The following is a 22,218-nucleotide window of genomic DNA, read 5'->3' as shown; positions in this document are numbered from 1 at the left end:
ACACTCTTAACCAATCAAGGGTCCCACTAGATAAGTCTCCAACCCTCCTCACCACACCGCCCCCTGCCTCAGCTGACTCCCTTTGTTCTCACACCACTATCCTCTTGACAGAGCTAACACCCTAGCTGGTGCTCTAAAATTTGTATCTATGTTTTCTGGTTATGCTAGTAGGTAATTCCCCTAAGTTGGCTGAGTTGCCAGTGGCCTTGTCCTTCCACAAAGGAGTCCACACGGTCTATAGATATTCATGCCATGAAACTAGTGGCCCTTATTTCAGATGAGCAGGACATGTCCCATCAAACTCTCAAACACCAGTCTAATGAAAGTATTAATATAATATTCATATAAGCTTTATAAGATGTGGAAGGCAACCTACATTGACTCCTTCTGGTGAGAATTCCTTTTGAGAAATGGGTTGGGGTTTTAATTAGGGTTTCTCAACCTCAGCACTACTGACATTTTGGGCTGCTCAACTTTCTGTTACAGGAGACCGTCTTGTACACTACAGCATTTTAGCAACATTCCTGGCCTCTACTCACTAGATGCCAGCAGCACCCTCTAAACCATGATAACCAAAAATAAGATCAAGGGATCAAGACAGCAATGAAGGAATGAAAGATTCTACTATTTCAAATTTGTTCACTTGTTGTCAGAAGAATCTTCAGCTGTTACCTATGAAGAGCTGCTTCCGTATCTTTTATCAACAGGTTGTTGATACACCGTTAATTCTGTCTCTCCTTACATAAACATGGCTCACATCAATATATCACCGCAGCACTAACAAATAATGTTTCTTTGCCCATCAGAGTGGCAAAGAGAAAAAGGAATGGAAATATTCCATGTTATTGTGGGAATGAGGAGATGAACATTCTCATATACTGCTAGGAAGATAATTTCCAACATGTACTAAAACCTGCAGGAAATACATGCATGTTCTTTGACCCATAAATTTGGTTTTATATGGAATAATAGGAGAAGATACAACATGCATAGAGGAATTAAAAAAAAAATGAAACTCAGAAGCAACCAAAAACTTCAACAACAGAGGAATGATTAAATAAAGTATGGTATAACTATATACTAGGAAGCCCAGGTGATGCAGTAGTAAAGGGTTTAACTCTTGGGTCGGGAAGATCCCCTGGAGTAGGAAATGGCAAGCTGTTCCAGTATTCTAGCCTGGAAAATTCCAGGGACAGAGGAGCCTGGTAGGCAGAAGTCCATGGGGCCGTGAAGAGTTGGACACGACTGAGCAACTGCACAGACGTGCCCGCGCGTGTGCGCCCGCGCGCACACACACACACACAATCTTAGCAACTATGTGCATCCTTACTGTTTGGGACATCTGCTTTTCTCTTAATCACATTTATCCATTTAAAATCTTATTTCATTGTCAGATTGGTAAACTCCTTATTCTTGTATGGAAAGTTAGCGTGTTAGTAGACTTACTGACTTTAACCGAACACTTGGTATAAGAGCCAGGTGCCAAGGCTAACAAAGAGGAAATGGAGAAAAAGCTCGTCTTATGTTTCTGGTCTTTCCTTACCATTCCCTACTGCCCCAAAGTGAAGAAACGCAGCTGTGTTCTAACTTCATCTAAATACATGGATCTGAAGGGGCAAATTAAATGCCCGAACAAAATGTTTAAAAAAAAAAATTGGGGAGGAAAATAAGATAATGTTCAGAAACAAACAGAAAAGTGCTTCCTTTCTTCCTGCCTCCAGTTTTCTGAGTATGAAAGGCAACCCCATTTGTGCCCTGAAATTAGAGGTCCTCAGATATGCGGGAATGCTAGTCACATCATGTCAATAATAAGCCACGCTTGTCCCAAGTCCTACTGAGAAACAATGCCAATTATCTCAAGGCTCAGCATTTTATGAAGTCATTTTTCATGGCTGCCACTTTTAGCAGGGTTATTAAAAAGACTCTGTCTACTTACCTTAGGGTCAAAACAAGTAAAACAATCCCAGTAGATGTCAGGAAGCCAAGCACCAACACAGAACAGATGCTGACACGTAGCTAAAAGCTAGGCAGCCAAAGGGGAGGTGATGGACTAAAGACTGAAGTCTGATTCCAGCGCAGACTCTCCCTTCCCTCAAAAGAGAGCTGATGCTACCAGACACATGGTTCCCAAGAGGGAACCTCAAATTGAAGACTCCAGGTGTTGGAGACCATGGAGGAACATGTTTCTCCATCTCATTTTATTCTGGCATAGACCTAGAGCTCAGGAAGTAAGGGTATTTGACCCCAGTTTATAGAGATTCTATAACTTCAGTCACTTGTCCAACCCAAGTATGCCCTTTGTCACTCAAACTCTCACTGTCTTTTTACATAGTAGACAAATGTACATTTCAGACATTTTATTTTTCTTATTCTAACATTAGGCTCTGGTAAGTACAAAAGGTCACAAATACAAAAATTTCTGTATAACTCTGTAATAGTTAAAAAACCCAGGAGAAGGAAACAATTTTTTAAGTTGGGTAACATTTATCTTAAATATCTGAGGGACAGTATTCCTCAGGTATGGCTATAAAAATAGTAAAAAATTATTTCACTGCAATTAAGTCAAAATTTTTGATGACTCTTTTCACTTGGTTCAGGAAATCCGTCTCTCAACATTTACTCTGGATGGATTCCTTACTTCTGTTATAAAATCCAATTCCCCGTCTCTCCAGTGCTTTCAAGGAGGACACCTTCATTTTTAGCCTATGATGCTCTGATCAAAGTAAGATTCTGATGCCAGCTTCAGAAGCAAGACAAGCCAGATTTAGATATATAGTTATTATCCTTTCCAATATTAAAAGGAATGCTAAAAAAGAGGGATGGATTTTCCATATTAGTGCTAATTTCTCCTTATAATAGACTTAATTTTCATACTCACACTGCAGATGAATTACATTTAATGAGTTTTTATTTTTTCAAAATATTTCAAAAACTTTTTTTGTGAAAAGATTAAGTTTTCCTATCCCTAGGATACTGAGTGAATAAAAATGATGTCTGGTAACAGGGGAAGTCCAAGTTTATCTGTTTTCTTACCTAGGAACCTGTTGAACATAGAGAACTGAGATCTTCAAGGACTTTGTTCAATATCTCTAGATATGGCTGAGATTACAAAAACAAAAATCTCATTTTATTTAATCACAGATAGTAAAAATACGGACAGGATGTTGTAGACATGAAGAACAGACAAACACTGGGAAGCCCAATCAGAAGCTGACTCACAGCTTAGACTTTTTTTTCCTCTGCTTAATGAGAAACAAATTATCATTGCTATCCTCCTCCAAGCAGCTCTCCTTTTTCTTATGCTTGCCCCGCTTGCCCTCCTTGGATAGCCTGTCTTCTCTCGGCTTGAGGTAATGTGATGAGTGGTGAAAGGGCTTGTGAGGCTTCTGGGTTTTGGAAGTGCCAGGAGTAGAGTGGACTCTGGGGCCCCTGGGGAAGTCCTCATCATCTTCATGACACCTAGCAGCCTTTCTGTGCTTCTCACGTTCTCTCATGTTCCTGCTCATGGTTTCTTGTTGGGTTTCTTTCTTTTCTTGAGGCCACCTGTTGTTTTTCCATGAGGCATGGCTTGTTCTTATATCACGGGGCCTCTTATCTGCTGCTTCCATATGAGGCCTCTTGAACTTTCTTGGCAAGTCCCCATTTTTCTGGAGTTCTGGAAAACATAAAAGTATTTCTGCATATTCAGCAGTTAGACTGGCATAGCATATTCAGAGCTTTCACTGGTCTGTAAAAAACTCAGCAGAGAGGAAAGCCAGATACTTAAATGAATTAATGATATGACATTCTAAAGAGCCCTTACTAAGGTTAAAATCACTCACTAAAAACTCAGTGGTTGTAGTTCTGTATTTCCAAACATGAAAAACATCCAGATATCCAATGATATTTATTTTGTTCAACACAGTTTAACTAGGTTAAACAATGGAGACAGAGATCAGTGAGAGAAACAATCATTTTAGCTTTGTGAAGAAAAGTCATGTCTGACCAACTCAGGTTCCTGCAGTGATAGAGTCCTTGATGATAAGGTGACACAAGATGTAGAAAATGGCCTTCTGACAGTTTCATATGACATTTCAATTATTCTCTGAAGATAAAGTCTGGCCACAGTACTTACAGGTGAATGCCATACTAGATAGCAGATCATTCCTCAGAGTAAAGATCACTAGCTTGGAGACTGAGTGTGCACATGTGCATGCACTTGTATATCCAAGAGGTTTAAGTGCCAGATCTGATGTTATATTTTGTCAGGACTTGGCACTCTTACTGCAAATATCTGATGTAGTGATTCTGAAGGGATAAGTGGGAGGTGAGGGTAGTAAGGGATGAAAAGTTACATCAACAGAACCTTGAAAGATTACAGAATTCACCAACAACAAAAAATGAGGTGGAGTATGAAGTAGTATATTTAGGGAACAAAAATGAATTCTAGAATACAAAGCAAAAATAAGTAATTATTTATAGCTGCTGCTACTGCTGCTGCTGTTGAGTCGCTTCAGTTGTGTCCGACTCTGCGACCCCATAGACGGCAGCCCACCAGGCTTTCCCGTCCCTGGGATTCTCCAGGCAAGAACACTGCAGTGGGTTGCCATTTCCTTCTCCAATGCATGAAAGTAAAAAGTGAAAGTGAAGTCGCTCAGTCGGGTCTGATTCTTAGTGACCCCATGGACTGCAGCCTACCAGGCTCCTCCGTCCATGGATTTTCCAGGCAAGAGTACTGGAGTAGGGTGCCATTACCTTCTCCAAATTACTTATAAACTTCAGTATAAAACACAAAGTCCACAATAGTGAGCCTCAAAGTGGATCTGTACCACAGAGTTGTCAATAACTAAAAGATGGGAAATACAGAAAAAGTATAGAGAAAATAAAAGAGAAAGCACACACAACCCTTTAATTCAGAGATGACATTTTGGTACATTTATTTGTAATCTTTTAAAAATTCAGCTGCTAATTATTATCTTCTTATACTATATATAGTTGAGATAAACTTTATATAAAATAAAATATGCAAAATATGCAGGAGTTGAAGTGATTCATCTACTTTTCTCCAGAATTAGTGTCTTCATTTTGAAAGGACCTGAATTCAGAGACAGTCAGGAAAAGAATAATGAAAAGGCCAAGGGTCAACAATGTATGAGCAAACGTGAAAAATATAGAATTATTTGGTCCTGAAGGCAAAAAAAGTAACTTTGTAAACCATCTTAAAGTATATAGCAAGAAAGAAGAGAGGTAGAGAGAATAGATGTAAATTATAAAACAGTTTGGTGAGAAAGAGCATTACGTTAGCAATGGCAAAGAAATGGAGTGTGACTGTGGATCTGGAGCTCTGCTCATAATGGTGGCCAATGACTTCTTCAGGGAAGCTCCAGGGATCACCGAGCAGAGAAAGCTTTTTCTTTGCTTGAAAAATACTAGAGGGAAAACATAATTACTTGTTGAAAAGAAAAATCTCAAAGGAGTCTTTAAAAACTCTGCATGCATAAATGGACAGAAGTGTTTTTCTGGACATTTTCTAAAATAATCACAGTGTGAGAAAAATGTTCATTGTGAACAGATTATAAAGCAGGATTTCTGAAGTGGGTGCTTGACTTCTGGAGATCAAGAAAGTTCCAGTTTCTGCAGTAATTATTAAAAACATTTTCTGTGCTAACCAAAGGCCCACAAAACAGTTTGCAAAGACAGCACACAAAAAAAAAAAAAAAAGAAGAAGAAAGAAAGAAAGAAAGAAATTTAGGAACTATTGCAAAGGCAATTTAGGAAAAAGTCTAGTAACATACCTTTCACTTTTCGTTTTATTCTCTGATCTCTCTCCCGGATTTTGTATTTGTCATCATAGTAATAGATGAATGGAGATGTTGGAAAGGTCTGGTTAAACATTCGTCTTTCTGTACATTCCTGCAAATTGTATTTGAAATTATGATGTCATAAGGTCACACAGTTCAGATAACCATTTGGTAAGATTATAGACCACTGTAATTAAGAGATGAGCCCTGCATCACTCATATGTACTATGGCTGCAGGATGTGGTTTGCTGGGACACTGGGAGGATCAACACTCGACTGTGCTTACATGCTAGTCTTTCAGGCTTGGGTTTTCTTCCTTTACTTCTTTACCTATGAAACCCTTCTGATCTTTTTAAAGTTTTTCCTGCCAACATTCTCACCCAGCAGTGCCTTGTTCCTCTGTTAGACGGTTTGTTTTATTTGAAATTATGTTTTATCAGTCCTTTGTATCTCTGTCTCTTCCAACAGCCTTCCTCCAAGTGCTTCTCCTTTTCTTCTTCTCATCACATTTACACTCTGATGTGGGGCTAAATTCTTAAACTTTTGCTCTTTTTCCTCCACACAAGTGGTTTTTGCAAGCTTATTTTAAGTCAACACCACTGCTCACAAGGGCAGTGATTCTTATAGTGGGGAGAAGGGTGGTGAGAAATGTTGGGCTGGATGAAGCACAAGTTGGAATCAAGATTGCTGGGAGAAATATTTATAACCTCAGACATGCAGATGATACCACCCTTATGGCAGAAAGAGAAGAACTAAAGAGCCTCTTGATGAAAGTGAAAGAGCAGAGTGAAAAAGTTGGCTTAAACCTCAAGATTCAGAAAACTAAGATCATGGCATCTGATCCCATCACTTCATGGCAAATAGATGGGGAAACAAAGGAAACAGTGACAAACTTTATTTTTCTGGGCTCCAAAATCACTGCAGATGGTGACTGCAGCCATGAAATTAAAAGATGCTTGCTCCTTAGAAGAAAAGTTATGACCAACCTAGACAGCATGTTAAAAAGCAGAGACATTATTTTGCCAACAAAGGTGCGTCTAGTCAAAGCTATGGTTTTTCCAGTAGTCATGTATGGATGTGAGAGTTGGACTATAAAGCAAGCTGAGTGCCGAAGAATTGATGCTTTTGAACTGTGGTGTTGGAGAAGACTCTTGAAGAGTCCCTTGGACTGCAAGGAGATCTAACCAGTCCATCCTAAAGGAAATCAGTCCTGAATATTCACTGGAAGGACTGACGTTGAAGCTGAAATTCCAATACTTTGGCCACCTGATGCGAAGAACTGACTCACTGGAAAAGACCCTGATGCTGGGAAAGATTGAAGGCAGGAGAAGGGGACGACAGAGGATGAGATGGTTGGATGGCATCACCAACTCAATGGACATAAGTTTAAGTAAACTCCGGGAGCTGGCAATGGCAAAATGACAGGGAGGCCTGGCGTGCTGCAGTCCATCGGGTCTCAAAGAGTCAGACATGACTGAGCGACTGAACTGAACTGAGGGTAGTGGTGGGTTTGCCTAGCTTGAAAGTGCTCCTACGTGATTTTGAAGGAAACCTTTCTCCTCTTTGCTTCCCCTACTCATGAAAAGATCACTCCTCTCAACTTGCCCCACTCTCCTTACTCTGGTCTTCTGGTGGTTGCCAGTTCCCAAATCCACATCCTTGGCCTGAGCCATGTCCCATGTAGTAGGCTTTGTTTAACCTGATCTGTGACAAAGATCCATTCAACTTGTTGCAAACCAAATAATGTCTTTCATTTGAAACAGGCTGGTCTCTGGAACCTTTCACTTCTGTCTTCTGCGATCTTGCCTAAAATTTACCATAAACATTCATTACTTCTTCAGTTCAGTTGCTCAGTCGTGTCCAACTCTTTGAGACCCCATGGACTGCAGCATGCCAGGCCTCCTTGTCCATCACCAACTCCCGGAGTTTATTCAAACTCATGTTCATTCAGTCGGTGATGCCATCCAGCCATCTCATCCTCTGTTGTCCTCTTCTCTTTCCACTTTCAATCTTTCTCAACATCAGGGTCTTTTCAAATGAGTCAGTTCTTCGCATCAGGTGGCCAAAGTATTGGAATTTCAGCTTCAACGTCAGTCCTTCCAGTGAATATTCAGGACTGATTTCCTTTAGGATGGACTGGTTAGATCTCCTTGCAGTCCAAGGGACTCTCAAGAGTCTTCTCCAACACCACAGTTCAAAAGCATCAGTTCTTCAGTGCTCAGCTTTCTTTATAGTCCAACTCTCACATCCATACATGACTACTGGAAAAACCATAGCCTTGACTAGATGGACCTTTGTTGGCAAAGTAATGTCTCTGCTTTTTAATATTCTGTCTAGGTTGTCAGTACTTCTTAGCTAGGTACTAAAGAAAAGTTAAAGTACAAGTAGCCCCTGCTTTTTAAAAGTTCGCTTTACACTGATTCACTTTTATGAAAGATATGTTTTCACTAACAGAAAGAACTATGAAGCCAATTTTCACCTTTATAAGAAAAGGTGAAAATGAAAATAGCCTTTAGCATCTTTTGCAGCAACCATTATACAGTGAGTATCCAGAGTAGCTTTTTCATACTGTTCATATTGCAAGGAGATCAAACCCGTCAATCCTAAAGGAAATCAATCCTGAATATTCATTGGAAGGACTGATGCTGAAGCTGAAACTCCAATACTTTGGCCACCTGATGCGAAGAACTGACTCACTGGAAAAGACCCTGATGCTAGGAAAGATTGAAGGCAGGAGGAGAAGGGGACAATAGAGGAAGAGATGGTTGGATGGCATCACCAACTTGATGGGCATGAGTTTGAGCAAGCTCTGGGAGCTGGTGATGGACATGGGGTGGCAAAGAGTTGGACACGACTGACTGAACTGAACTGACTGGGAGTAGCAAGAGTGGCACTATCAAGCTCCCTCCTCATAACCTACACTCAGCATCTCAGCATCAAGTCACCATAGCTTTGAACTGTGTCTGTGAGCATCTGTGTTTTATCTCCACTTATGTTTTGCAGTCATTAGAAAAATGTGTTATAAGGTAACTGCTTCTTTGCTTTACAGCTACTTTGGTTTAGGTAAGGTTTCACAGGAACACTCTACTTTAAGATAATGGAGGCTATCTGTATCTCTTAGCAAGAAAATATGTGAATTACCTGAATAGAATTTAGCTGATTTATCATAACTCTGTTATGATATACTCAAGTTGTAATTCTAAGACACTTGATCAAGCTGGCAGCCATACACTTAGAGACATAATTTGTAATTTAAAGAACTAGGAATTATTCTAAATACACACTAAAGTACAGAAAATAAAGTAATGGAAAACTATACCTAACCATGTAGCTTTATCAAATCAACATTTACCGTTAATTCAGTTCTCTTCCCACTAGGCATTAATGATAGAATTGAGATCTTCTGTGTAACTGTCCTTCCCACTTCCCATTTATCTCCTTTCCTTTCCAGAAGCTGCCATGGTCTTAAAGTTGGTGTCTACCATTCTCATGCTTTAATACTTTTACTATTAATTTACTATTAATAAATATGCCAATAAACAACATTATAAGTTTGAAGTGTCCAGATTTCATAAAAATGGTAACATTCTGTAAATATTTTGAAGTAGCTTTAGGTTATAATAGCTTCAAAAAATAAGTTGAGTAGTGTTCTTTTGGATTATCTCTCTGAATAAATGTTTGGTAAAACTTGACTACAAACCTACCTGGTTCTGGTATATTTTGGTGGGGAGAATTTTGATTATTAATTCAATCTTTTTAGTGGTGTTGGTTCATGTAGGTTTGTTCTTCTTCAGTCATTTTGATTAGTTCATATTTTTCCATAGAGTTATTTATTTCACTTTTCAGATTTAACATTGAACTTTATTTTGGCCATGTGGCAAGCAGGATCTTAGTTCCCTGACTATGTATTGAACCTATGCTCCCTGCAGTAGAAGCACAGAGTCTTAACCACACAATGGGTAGGGAAGTCCCTAATGCTGAACTTCATGAAGTTTATACAGTATTCTCCTATAATTAAAAAATTGTACTGTATTTCAAGCTATTTACACTTTTCACCCATCGTTTATTTGTATCTCTTCCTTTACTTTGAGAAGCTTTTCCAGAAGTCTATCTCTTTTCTTTTGAAAAGAAAATGTTTTCAAAGAACCAGGTTTTGGTTTTGATGATGCTATTTAATCTCGTTTTCTATTTCAGTAATTTGGTTCATTATAATTTCTTTCTTCCAACTATCTTTAGATTTAACCTGCTGTTGAGTTTCTGACTCTTTTTGGGTATTGAAAGTTATAAGGCAAACCTACATGGTAACATAAAGAATTGCTTTTATAAATCTCTATCCACAGTGGCACCAAGTTTTCAGAATAAAGGATATCCATAAAAGATTTAGGTCTAAGATTCTGCTATAGTTTGAACATTTGTGTGTCCCCTCAACCCAATTCATGTGTTGAAATCTAAACCCCAAGGTGATGGCATTAGGAGGTGGACCCTTTGGGACTGTGATTAGATCATGAGGGTGGAACTCTTATAAAAGAGATTCACACAGAGCTCTCTATCCTCTTCTACCATGTGAGGACACAGCAAGAAAGTGAGGAAGCAGCCCTCACCAGACACTGATTCTGCACCATCATCTTGGTAAAAAATAAATTCTGGTGGTTTATAAGCCTACTCAGTCTATGGTAGCTTGTTTATAGCAGTCTGAATGGACTAAGACAGATTCTAATTGTAAAATATAAAGAGCAAATGAGAAGCCTCCCAGGCTCCTCTGTCCATGGGATTTCCCAGGCAAGAATACTGGAGTGGGTTGCCATTTCCTCCTCCAGGGGATCTTCTCAACCCAGGGATTGAACCTGTATCTCAAATGTCTTCTAAGCAAATCACGATTACAAAAAGGTATTAGTGCTCTCATACTACCAGCACCCCATTGATCCTGGAGTGATCTCCTTATACAATGACCACCATTTCCTATCAGTTTGCCTCATACCAAGCTGCTTATGATCATCCCTCCCTCCCCAGTTAAAGAGCGAGTGGAATTAGAGAAGGGAGCAGTCACATTTACCTTAGAGTATCTTTCACATGAAGAAGCTATTTATTAACATCTGTACAGCTGAATTTCTGAAACTGAAGGGGAGGCATCCTCAGACATCTGTTAACTACCTACCTACACAGTCTCCTATTTGGATCCTGTACAGTCTAGACTGATGTGGCTATACAGAGCTATACAGTACTACAAACATTTTCCAAAGCTACATGTAAATTATATTTTGATTATCCACATCACTGGTCCCCTCCATTAGCACAGACAATTGATAGTTGGCTATATAATTTATCTACTATTCTGGATTAGCCACACCACTGATCTTCTTCATTAGTGTGGATAATCTAGGGTTCTTCATCTATGGCAGTGATAAGGCTGCCAAATTTGCTTTATTGTAAATTAAAAATCATCTAAATCTAGATTTCAGGGATAAATTCCAAATGATTTTAATATATTTCCTATCTCCATTAACAGGAGTGACTAGTAAGCAGTATGTGTTCAACTATAATTGTTTTTCCTTAATTGAACAAACATAAATGCTAAAATTATAACCTTCTGCTTTAAAGAGGTAAGCAAGCATAAATGGTACATCTATGTGATTTGTATGGCAGTGGACTGCTTATGTGAAAATGTTCACTAAACAGTATTAGCAACATCTGAGTTTTGGCAACAAGGAACACAGAGCAGAAAAAGATCTGGAGATGATAACTTTCAAAAAAATTGAAAATTCTCTAACTAGGTTTTCAGTGTGAGCTCTATAAAAGTGAAGTTATATCAGTCACACAAGTACATCCACATTGTTGTGCAACTCATTATTATCCACCTCCTGAAATTTTCACCTTCCTAAACGGAAACTCTGTCCTCATTAAACACTAACTCCTCATTCCCCCTCCCCCATCCCTAGCACCTACAATGTAAGTCACATGGTTGTCAGTAGTACAGCAAAAATTACAACTAGGGGTCAGAACTCCATCCTAGCTTTCATATTCTATCCCTCACTCCATAGTCCTACTGCCCCAATAAGGAAGGAAACTATCATCTGTTGATGGACTCTGTCCCATGCTTTTTCTTCTCCAGACTTTTTTCTCTCTCTCCATATCGTAGAGCTCTACCCCCAAGGTCTGCACTGGTGAAGTGCCATGGTCAGAACTCAAGATGTGATCTGCAATACCACTCCATCCTACTGCTCATACCTCTAGCCATTTTGAGGACTCCCTACTTTTGTATGCTTTCCACTTCCTGTCATCAGATCTGATTTGGTATCAGTTTATTTTGGCTTCTAGGCTGTTAGAAGCCTATCTGGAGACTGGGGGTGTATTTCTCTGTACAGATTTTCTATTTCTTGTGCCACCGCCTTTCCTCCTCTTCCTCAAGATTCCCAGAATGTATGGACTGTGAATCGATTCTTACAGCATCCCATCTCTGCAATGAGCTACTGCTCATTCATACTTAATGAAGCAACTGGCTAGGAGACTCACTCCCACCTCACAGCAACAAGCTTCTGCTTTGACACCTCAGCATCTAGAACACAGGTTTGGCCCTTTCAGTTAGGGTTAGGAAATATGCAGGTGGGATAGGGAATCTGGCTATGTGTGGGGTGGGCAGGCTGGTTGACAAGGCAGTAGCCCTCTATCCTTCCACCAGCGAGTGTTGGGGTTTGCATGTGAGTGGTAAAGATTTAACTGAACACAGTACCAGGGAAAAGCAGAGATACTGGAGAACTATGTAGAAAATCTAAAATCATGATTCGGCTAGGTCAAAGTATTATCAATCCTTGAAATTCCTGAGAATTGTAAACTTATTAACTACTATATTTTGTCTGAATAATTCTATGAACTGTATTTGTTTTAGACTAACCTGCATGTATATTTAAAACAAATATAGGAATGTGCTCTGTCAGATCTATTACTCTGGTAGGGATGGAAGAATCAGTTGAAATCAGTTGAAAATATATTTAGGTCTTACCTCAAGATATTAGTTTATATACAAAAAAAGTAAGTGTTTAGAATTATTCTTTTCAAGTTCACCTTTCAGCAACCACTCCTGAGCAACAGAATGCTTTATGTCCAAATTACCACTTAAACTCACATGTCCATAATGGCCTTCTTGCCCACAGTTGTAGCAATACACCAAGGTTGATTGTCCAGAAGGGGTCTTTGGCTTTTTGGGTGGTCCAGGTTTGGTCTGAAAAATGAATATTTGTGAAGATTTAGTGAATGTCAGAAGGAAACTAAAACCTCACACTTTCCAAAAGAACTTCTTTTAGGTAAAAGATTCCTTAGAAACACTGCCTCTTATAGTTTAGTGTGGAGAACCCATATTCAGATGGTTCTGTGTGATTAAAGTGTGTAACATGATAACAATTCTTTTATTCTTAACATCAACATGTGCTTTCCTCAACCTCCTCACTCCTCAATTCCATTCGGTGTTGTGGCCAATACTGTGGCTGTGTTATGTATTAGGTATCTCAGATAAAGGAGAATAAAAGCCTAGTAGAATGTGACAGAATACAAACAGTTGGGTTTAGTTGATTAGTCATGTCCGACTCTTTGTGACCCCGTGGACTTTAGTCTGCCAGGCTCCTCTGTACATGGGATTCTCCAGGCAAGAATACTGAGTGGGTTGCATTTCCTTCTCCAGGGGATCTTCCTGACCCAGGAATATAAATAGATAATGGCAAACAATGTAAACATAGTGGTAGAAGCATGTACAAAGTATTAATGGACTGACAAAAGGGATCCATTATTGGATGGGATGAGGAACTCAGGTAAAGCTTCCTTTGAAATATAAAATTTAAATTTACTCTTAAAGAATTAGGCATATATCAAATGGAAAATTTTAGGTAGAGGGTAAGGAGAAATTAGAGAAGGCAATGGCACCCCACTCCAGTACTCTTGCCTGGAAAATCCCATGGACAGAGGAGCCTGGTAGGCTGCAGTCCATGGGGTCACACAGAGTCAGACACGACTGAAGCAACTTAGCAGCAGCAGCAGCAAGGAGAAATTAGGATGCTTTTCAGGTTTCTAACTTGGGGGAACTGGTGAGTAGTAGTGTCAACAACTGATTCAGAAAAGGTAGTAAAAGAGAGCAGAGTCAATTTAGAGGGAAAGATGATGAAGTCTGTTTTGGATGCTGAGCATCTAGATTGAGACAGATGTCCACCAGGAAGTTATCTGTTTTAAGATAAGGTTTAGGAAACATGTCTGAGTTAAAGATTAGTTCTGAAAGTAAGCTACACAACAGCTGAGGCTGAAATGACCAGAGTGTTCAGAATCACCACAGCCAGTTGAACAGCAGTGAGCTAAAGATGGAACCCCTGAGCACAGCAACATGTAAAGGACGGGCAGAAAAGCCTATGACATAGACAAAGGAGGAGAGGTTAAAGAACGCAGAGCCACAGAGAAAATAGTCATATACCTTAGAGTAGTTCCAAGACGGATGAACTGATCTATGATGTCGAATATAGCAGAGAGGCCTAGTGAGATTAGAACTGAGAAACACCCATGAGACTTGTCATTGTTTATGGATAATCTCATTCTGAGAACTCTGGAATCTGTGGGAAGGTAGAGAGAATAGCAGGCAATGGGTTGAAGAGTGAAGAAGATGCACTCAAAGGTGGTAGAACTACAAAGAAGAGCAAGGAAATGATGACCGACAAAAGCCAGGATGGTGATTACTTCCTGTGGGGAGAGAATAGAGCACAGAGGGTTTCAGGGTAGTCGTAATTTTCTATTTTTGAACACACTGGTGTCATATAACTTGAATGGAAGTTATATAACTAATTACTGTACACATATGTTTGATGTACTTTTCAGGACATATATTACATTTCATAATAAAAAATGTCTAAAAAATGAATGGGAGTTGAAGAAACGTGGAGAGTAGCTGAAAGTCACTCAGTTGTGTCCTACTCTTTGCGATCCCATGGACTCCATGGAATTCTCCAGGCCAGAACACTGAAGTGGGTAGCCTTTCCCTTCTCCAGGAGATCTTCCCAACCCAGGGATCCAACCCAGGTCTCCCACATTGGAGGTGGATTCTTTACCAACTGAGCCAAAAGGGAAGCCCGAACAGTAGGTATATATTGCTTTATGAAGGATATATAAGAAGGGGCAAAATAAGATCAGTAAGGACCAAGGGAGAGGATTTGGCAGAATTTGTTGCTAGAATGGAAGAGATTTGAACATGTGAGAAAGCTAGTAGAGATGGAGAAGTTGAAGACACAGAGAAGGGATGGAGAGAGCAAAACTCCTGAAAAGGCAGGGGCTTTAAATAGGGGAAAAAACTAATTCTCCTCATATTTTTGGAGATTGGATGGATGAGAATAAACTTGAATAAGTTTATTTCTTGTATTCTTTATTGGGTGCCAACAAAAGAGTGCCAACTAATTTTGTTATTTAATGTGCCAAATAGATAGATTGTGGATGTTTTATTTTCTTGATATATGAAAATAAACTATAGGTTATAAAAGTAACCTTCTTCAAACAACTTTACTTTTAGCTCCTGTTTCCTAAAATGAAAAACTGGAGGATGACAGTAACCTGAAAGATGCTTTCTACTGAAAATACAAAACGGAATTTACAACTTCAGCTATTACAAATTGGGATATAATAAAAAACACAACCAACAAATACATCCTTCAATAAAAAATGGGGATCATGAATTGAGACTAGCAAAAAGCCATTAAATACAGTTTTAACAGGCATGCATAGAAGCACGTACCACTCATGCTCAGTGGCTTACAAATCTGTTCAGGTAGCAGAGTGCTAGGAAGACATGAAGTTAGTAAGGAGAAATAATTTTTCCATCTAAAAGATATTATGTGATGTGACAAAAAATTTGCAACCATAAGCACATAATGGTTTAAGGGAAAGAAATAAAACCCAAAGAGATGGTACCATGGATGTGAAGGCAGAATGGAGAAGTTGTCAAACACCACTGATGAATCATATATAACAAAGACTACAAAATCCATTAGACATGGCAGCCAGGAAGTTGTTGACAACTGGTGTGAGCAGTTTCATTTGAGAGGCAGAGGCACCAGCCAGATTGTAAGGGGTTTATTACAAGTAGGAAGATGCTGAAGAACAGAATATAGATGACTTTTTCAAGAAACCACATTGTGTATGAGAAAAGAGGGGGACGAGCAGAGCAAAATCTAAGTCCAAGGATGCCTCCATAGTGACAATTATCAGCATGCAAGGCACGTGGCATGAGCATCTGTATATACTTTCCTTAAACCACCCAAAAGACAATTACTGAGTGCCTAATACATGCCAGATATTGCTCTAAGATTAACTAATGGCCAAGAGAAAAATCAAATAAATAACCTAACTTTACACTTAACGTGGGCTGCCGCCTATGGAGTCGGACATGACTGAAGTGACTTAGCAGCAGCAGCACACCTAACGCAACTAGAAAAAGAAGAAATGAAGAACCCCACGGTTAGTAGAAGGAAAGAAATCATAAAAATTAGGGCAGAAATAAATGAAAAAGAAACAAAGGAGACTACAGCAAAAATTAACAAAATTGGTTCTTTGAGAAGATAAATAGACAAACCATTAGCCAGACTCATCAAGGAAAAAAGGGAGAAGAATCAAACCAATAAAATTAGAAATGAAAATGGAGAAATCACAACAGACAACATAGAAATATAAAGGATCATAAGAAACTATATCAGCAACTATATGACAATAAAATGGACAACTTGGAAGAAATGGACGAATTCTTAGAAAAGTATAACCTTCCAAAATTGAACCAGGAAGAAACAGAAAATCTTAACAGACCCATCACAAGCATGGAAATTGAAAGTGTAATCAAAAATGTTCCAACAAACAAAAGCCCAGGACCAGATGGCTTCACAGGTGAATTCTACCAAAAATTTAGAGAAAAGCTAACACCTATCCTACTTACTCTTCCAGAAAATTGCAGAGGAAGGTAAAATCCCAGACTCATTCTATGAGGCCACCATCACCCGAATACCAAAACCAGACAAAGATGCCACAAAAAAGAGAAAACTACATGCCAATATCACTGATGAACATAGATGCAAAAATCCTTAACAAAATTCTAGCAAACAGAATCCAACAACATATTAAAAAGATCATACATCATGACCAAATGGGCTTTATCCCAGGGATGCAAGGATTCTTCAATATTCACAAATCAATCAATGTGATACACCACATTAACAAATTTAAAGATAAAAACCACATGATTATTTCAATAGATGCAGAGAAAGCCTTTGACAAAATTCAGCACCCATTTATGATCAAAACTCTCTAGAAAGCAGGCATAGAAGGAACATAACTCAACATAATAAAAGCCATAAAAGATAAACCCACAGCAAACATTATCCTCAATGGTGAAAAATTGAAAGCATTTCCCCTAAAGTCAGGAACAAGACAAGGGTGCTCACTCTCACTACTACTATTCAACACAGTTTTGTAAGTTTTAGCCACAGCAATCAGAGAAGAAAAAGAAATAAAAGGAACCCAGACTGGAAAGAAGTAAAACTCTCACTGTTTGCAGATGACATGATCCTCTACATATAAAACCCTAAAAATGCCACCAGAAAATTATTAGAGCTAATCAATGAATATAGTAAAGCTGCAATATATAAAATGAATACACAGAAATCCCTTGCATTTCTATACACTAACAATGAGAAAACAGAAAGAGAATTAAAAAAACCATCCCATTCACTATTGCGACAAAAAGAATAAAATACTTAGGAATAAATCTACCTAAAGAAACAAAAGACCTATATATATAATACTATAAATCACTGATGAAAGACACCAAAGAGGACACAAATAGACGGAGAAATATACCATGTTCATGGATTGGAAGAATCAATATAGTGAAAATGAGTATACTACCCAAAGCAATCTATAGATTCAATGCAATCCCTATCAAGTTACCAATGGTATTTTCCCAGAACTAGAACAAATAATTTCACAATATGTATGGAAATACAAAACCCTCGAATAACCAAAGCAATCTTGAGAAAGAAGAATGGAAGTGGAGGAATCAACCTGCCTGGCTTTAGACTATACTACAAAGATACAGTCATCAAGACAGTATGGTATTGGCACAAAGACAAAAATATAGATCAATGGAACAAAATAGAAAGCCCAGAGATAAATCCACACATTTATGGACATCTTATCTTTGACAAAGGAGGCAAAAATATACAATGGAAAAAAGACAATCTCTTTAACAAATGGTGCTGGGAAAACTGGTCAACCACCTATAAAAAAATGAAACTAGAACACTTTCTAACACCATACACAAAAATAAACTCGAAATCGATTAAAGCTCTAAATGTAAGACCAGAAACTATAAAACTCCTAGAGGAAAATGTAGGCAAAACATTCTCCGACATAAATCACAAGCAAGATCCTCTATGACCCACCTCCCAGAGTAATGGAAATAAAAACAAAAATAAACAAATGGGATCTAATTAAACTTAAAAGCTTTTGCACAACGAAGGAAACTACAAGCAAGGTGAAAAGACAGCCTTCAGAGTCTGGAGAAGATAATAGCAAATGAAGCAACTGACAAAGAATTAATCTCAAAAAATAAACAGTTCATGTAGCTCAATATTAGAAAAATAAATGACCCAATCAAAAAATGGACCAAAGAACTAAACAGACATTTCTCCAAGAAGACATATAGATGGCTAACAAACACATGAAAAAATGCTCAACATCACTTGTTATCAGAGAAATTAAAATCAAAACCACAATGAGTTACCATCTCATGCCGGTCAGAATGGCTGCTATCAAAAAGTCTACAAACAAAAATGCTGGAGAGGGTGTGGAGAAAAGGGAACCCTCTTACACTTGTTGGTGGGAATCCAAACTAGTACAGCCACTATGGAGAACAGTGTGGAGATTCCTTAAAAAACTGGAAATAGAACTGCCAATATGACCTAGCAATCCCACTGTTGGGCATACACACTGAGGAAATCAGAATTGAAAGAGACATGTGTACCCCAATGTTCATCGCAGCACTGTTCACAATAGCTAGGCTATGGAAGCAACCTAGATGTGCATCAGCAGCTGAATGGATAAGAAAGTTGTGGTACATACACACAATGGATTATTACTCAGCTATTAAAAAGAACACGTTTGAATCAGTTCTAATGAGGTGGATGAAACTGGAGCCTATTATACAGAGTAAAGTAAGTCAGAAAGAAAAACACCATAGTATATTAATGCATATATATGGAATTTAGAAAGATGGCAATGATGACCCTATATGCGAGACAGCAAAAAAGACACAGATATTAAGAACAGACTTTTGGACTCTGTGGGAGAAGGCGAGGGTGGGATGATTTGAGAGAATAGCACTGAAACATGTATATTACCATATGTGAAACAGATCACCAGTCCAAGTTTGATGCATTAAACAGGGCACTCAAGGCTGGTGCACTGGGACAACCCAGAGGCATGGGATAGGGAGGGAGGTGGGAGGGGGTTTCAGGATGGGGGATACATGTACACCCATGCTGATTCATGTCAATGTATGGCAAAAACCAGCACAATACTATAAAGTAATTAGCCTCCAATTAAAATAAATAATTTTTTTTTTAAAAGAGTAGCTAATAGAGCAGTGAGCAAGACAAAAATTGCTACTCGCATCTCCAGTGGTGAAAGACAGATAAAACCAAGAATACACATTCACGGACAGTATTAGATAGTAATAAATGGTATATAGGCAATTAAAATGTTATGTAAATAAGTCATTGGTGGTGACTCAGATTGAGTATGGGGGACCTCATACTGCGAAGGTCATTTCTCATAATAACCCCACCAACTATGTGATGACTGGGGAAATAGCATTTTAGGCATAAGGCATGGGAATAGGTAGTGCAAAGTCCTGAGGTGAGCATAAGCTTGCTATATTTGAGTATCTGAAAACTATCTATAACTTGGAAGTGTGATAGATGAAGGAAAATTGGGAGAAAAGGAGGTTCTAGAGGTGAAAAGGGACCAGATCATAAATGAGGGTGAAAAGCGTTGGATTTAAGTGGCACAGGAAGCTAGTGTGAAGCTAATGGTAGGTACTCAACAGCTAACTGGTGACTGTTAGCACAAACTATAACCAATGATAGCATAATCCATCCCCCAAATAATAAATGTTCTCTGGAAAACTTATCTATGTTTAAAAGTTTCTCTGTGTCTGTGTAGATACATGACAATTTATCTCTGAGCCAAGATTTCTAGATTCATTCATGAGAAGGAAAATACTCTCACTTATATTTATTTCACTGAGTAAAGGTTCCATTGGTTCAAATCCTATGCAAAAGGATAAGGAAGTAATTATGAGGGGAGTTGATGAGAACCAAATTAGCAAGTATATCCAGACATTGGAACTTGACTTGACTGGTATGGATACAAGCAGGGACTTCCTCATATGCAGGGGCACCTGTACCCCTCACAGTACTTCTGGCTTCTCCCTGGGAGTACAGAACACAAAGAAAGTCACACTACAACACAACTCATCAGTGGTTCATTCCTGTCACTTCCTCTGTAGAGGCCACAGTGCTCTGGATCCCCTTTTCCTATGTTACCCTTTAATATACTAAACTGGTTTTTCATTATTATCTGCCTCCCCATTCCTAGAGTGCGAGGTGCTAAGGACAGACATCTTCATCTAGTCCACTCTGCATCCCTATGCCAAGATTCTAGAGTAAGTGTTGGCAAACCATGGCTGGGAGGCCAAATCCGGCTCACTGCCTGTTGTGTATGGCCCAAGAATGATTTTAACATTTTAAAACGGTCTGGCACTTTTAAACCACTGGGAGTGGTTAAGACTCCGTGCTTCCACTGCAGGGGACACGGGTTTGATCCCTGGTTGGGGAATTAAGATCTCCCATGCTGCATGGTACAGCCAAAAATAATAATACATTTATTAAATGCATTATTAAATAAATAATACATTTTGATGGCCTCTCAGATTTGTATACATATATCCAAACTGATCAAACTGTACACTTTATAAATATGTGATGGTTACTGAAATTTAATTATACTTCAGTGAAGTTTTGAAAGAAATAAAATATTAGAAAGGGATAATATTAAATCCATTTTAGGACAGAGGTCTGTAATAAAAAACACATTTTTAGAATAGAAAAAATTAACAGTTTAAAAATCTTTTTTTTTCATGTATCATGTCCTCTTTTTTTTTATTTTTTTATTAAATATTTTGTAAGGTGTGAAAATTATACACAATTCAAAACTCAATGTCCCTAAGTAAAGTTTTATTGGAACACAGCCAGGCTGCTTTTCACGCTGTAAGAGACCAGTGACAGGCCTACAAAGCTAAAATATTTACTATCTGGCTCTTGACAAAAAAAAGTCTCCCAACATCTCACCTACAACACAGCACATGCTCAATAAATACCTGGTGAATGAGTAGATGTTACAGCCTCCAAAATTTTAGAAAGTGACCATGAATTATCCAGCCAATAAAAGTATTTAAAGTAGACATGAATACTGAAACTCTGCTACTGATTGAGGATACACAGCAAAAGCTTAATGGAATTTCTCTGAGTTTACTTTATTGCTTAAGTTTGAGGAAATTGCAAAGAGTACCAATGTTGCTCTGTCTGTCTGCAGCACTCTTCCCCCAGATAAGCATGGTTAATTAAGCTCCTTTGCCTCCTTCAAGTCTTGGCTCAGATGTTATTTTCTTAGTAAGGTCCTCCTGACCACCCTATTTAACACTGCTAGCTCCCTGCAATTGGTGTTCCCTATCCTGTTTCACTTTTTTTTTTTAAACTCCAAGGTACTCACTACATCTGACACCTGTACTGTTTACTTATTTGGTTTGCCTATCCCCTAACTTGCAGGGATGTTGTCTGTTTTTTTGTTCAGTGTTGTACCCTCACTCCTGGAATAGGCCTAGGTGTATAGTAGGAGTTCACTAAGTATTAATAAATTAATAATCAGATAATGCATATATACGGGAAGGCAATGGCACCCCACTCCAGTACTCTTGCCTGGAAAATCCCATGGATGGAGGAGCCTGGTAGGCTGCAGTCCATGGGGTCGCAAAGAATCGGACAAGACTGACGACTTCACTTTCACTTTTCACTTTCAGGCGTTGGAGAAGGAAATGGCAACCCACTCCAGTGTTCTTGCCTGGAGAATCCCAGGGAGGGGGAGCCTGGTGGGCTGCCCTCTGGGGTCGCACAGATTCGGACACGACTGAAGCGACTTAGCAGCAGCAGCAGCAATGCATATATAAAGTGCAAGGACCATGTAAGTATCCAATACATTTTAGTTATTTTTAATAGTCTGGATACTTTGGGAAATAACATTAATTTTTTTGTGTCATTAAGGGAGAACTCATAAAATTATGCTTTGATATATTAAAAAGGCTGAAAAAATTCAT

At 38.7% G+C, this 22,218-nt stretch overlaps 1 protein-coding gene across 4 annotated transcripts in view; it reads right to left on the bottom strand.

The window, feature by feature from the left end:
* Window positions 1-2,342: 2,342 nt before the first annotated feature.
* Window positions 2,343-22,218, bottom strand: part of ZCCHC7 (zinc finger CCHC-type containing 7) — a 258,086-nt gene continuing 238,210 nt past the window's right edge. For all 4 annotated transcript variants that reach the window (XM_061425689.1, XM_061425691.1, XM_061425688.1 and 1 more), the window contains 3 exons: window positions 12,901-12,996; window positions 5,775-5,892; window positions 2,343-3,655 (listed from right to left, as the gene is read on the bottom strand). In XM_061425689.1, coding sequence (XP_061281673.1) covers window positions 3,216-3,655; window positions 5,775-5,892; window positions 12,901-12,996 — 654 coding nt within the window. In that variant the 3' untranslated portion in view covers window positions 2,343-3,215. The remainder of the gene's footprint in view (window positions 3,656-5,774; window positions 5,893-12,900; window positions 12,997-22,218) is intronic.

Source organism: Bos javanicus, chromosome 8 (genome assembly GCF_032452875.1).
Source record: "Bos javanicus breed banteng chromosome 8, ARS-OSU_banteng_1.0, whole genome shotgun sequence".
NCBI lineage: Eukaryota > Metazoa > Chordata > Mammalia > Artiodactyla > Bovidae > Bos > Bos javanicus.
This window is presented reverse-complemented; position numbering and strand designations above follow the sequence as displayed.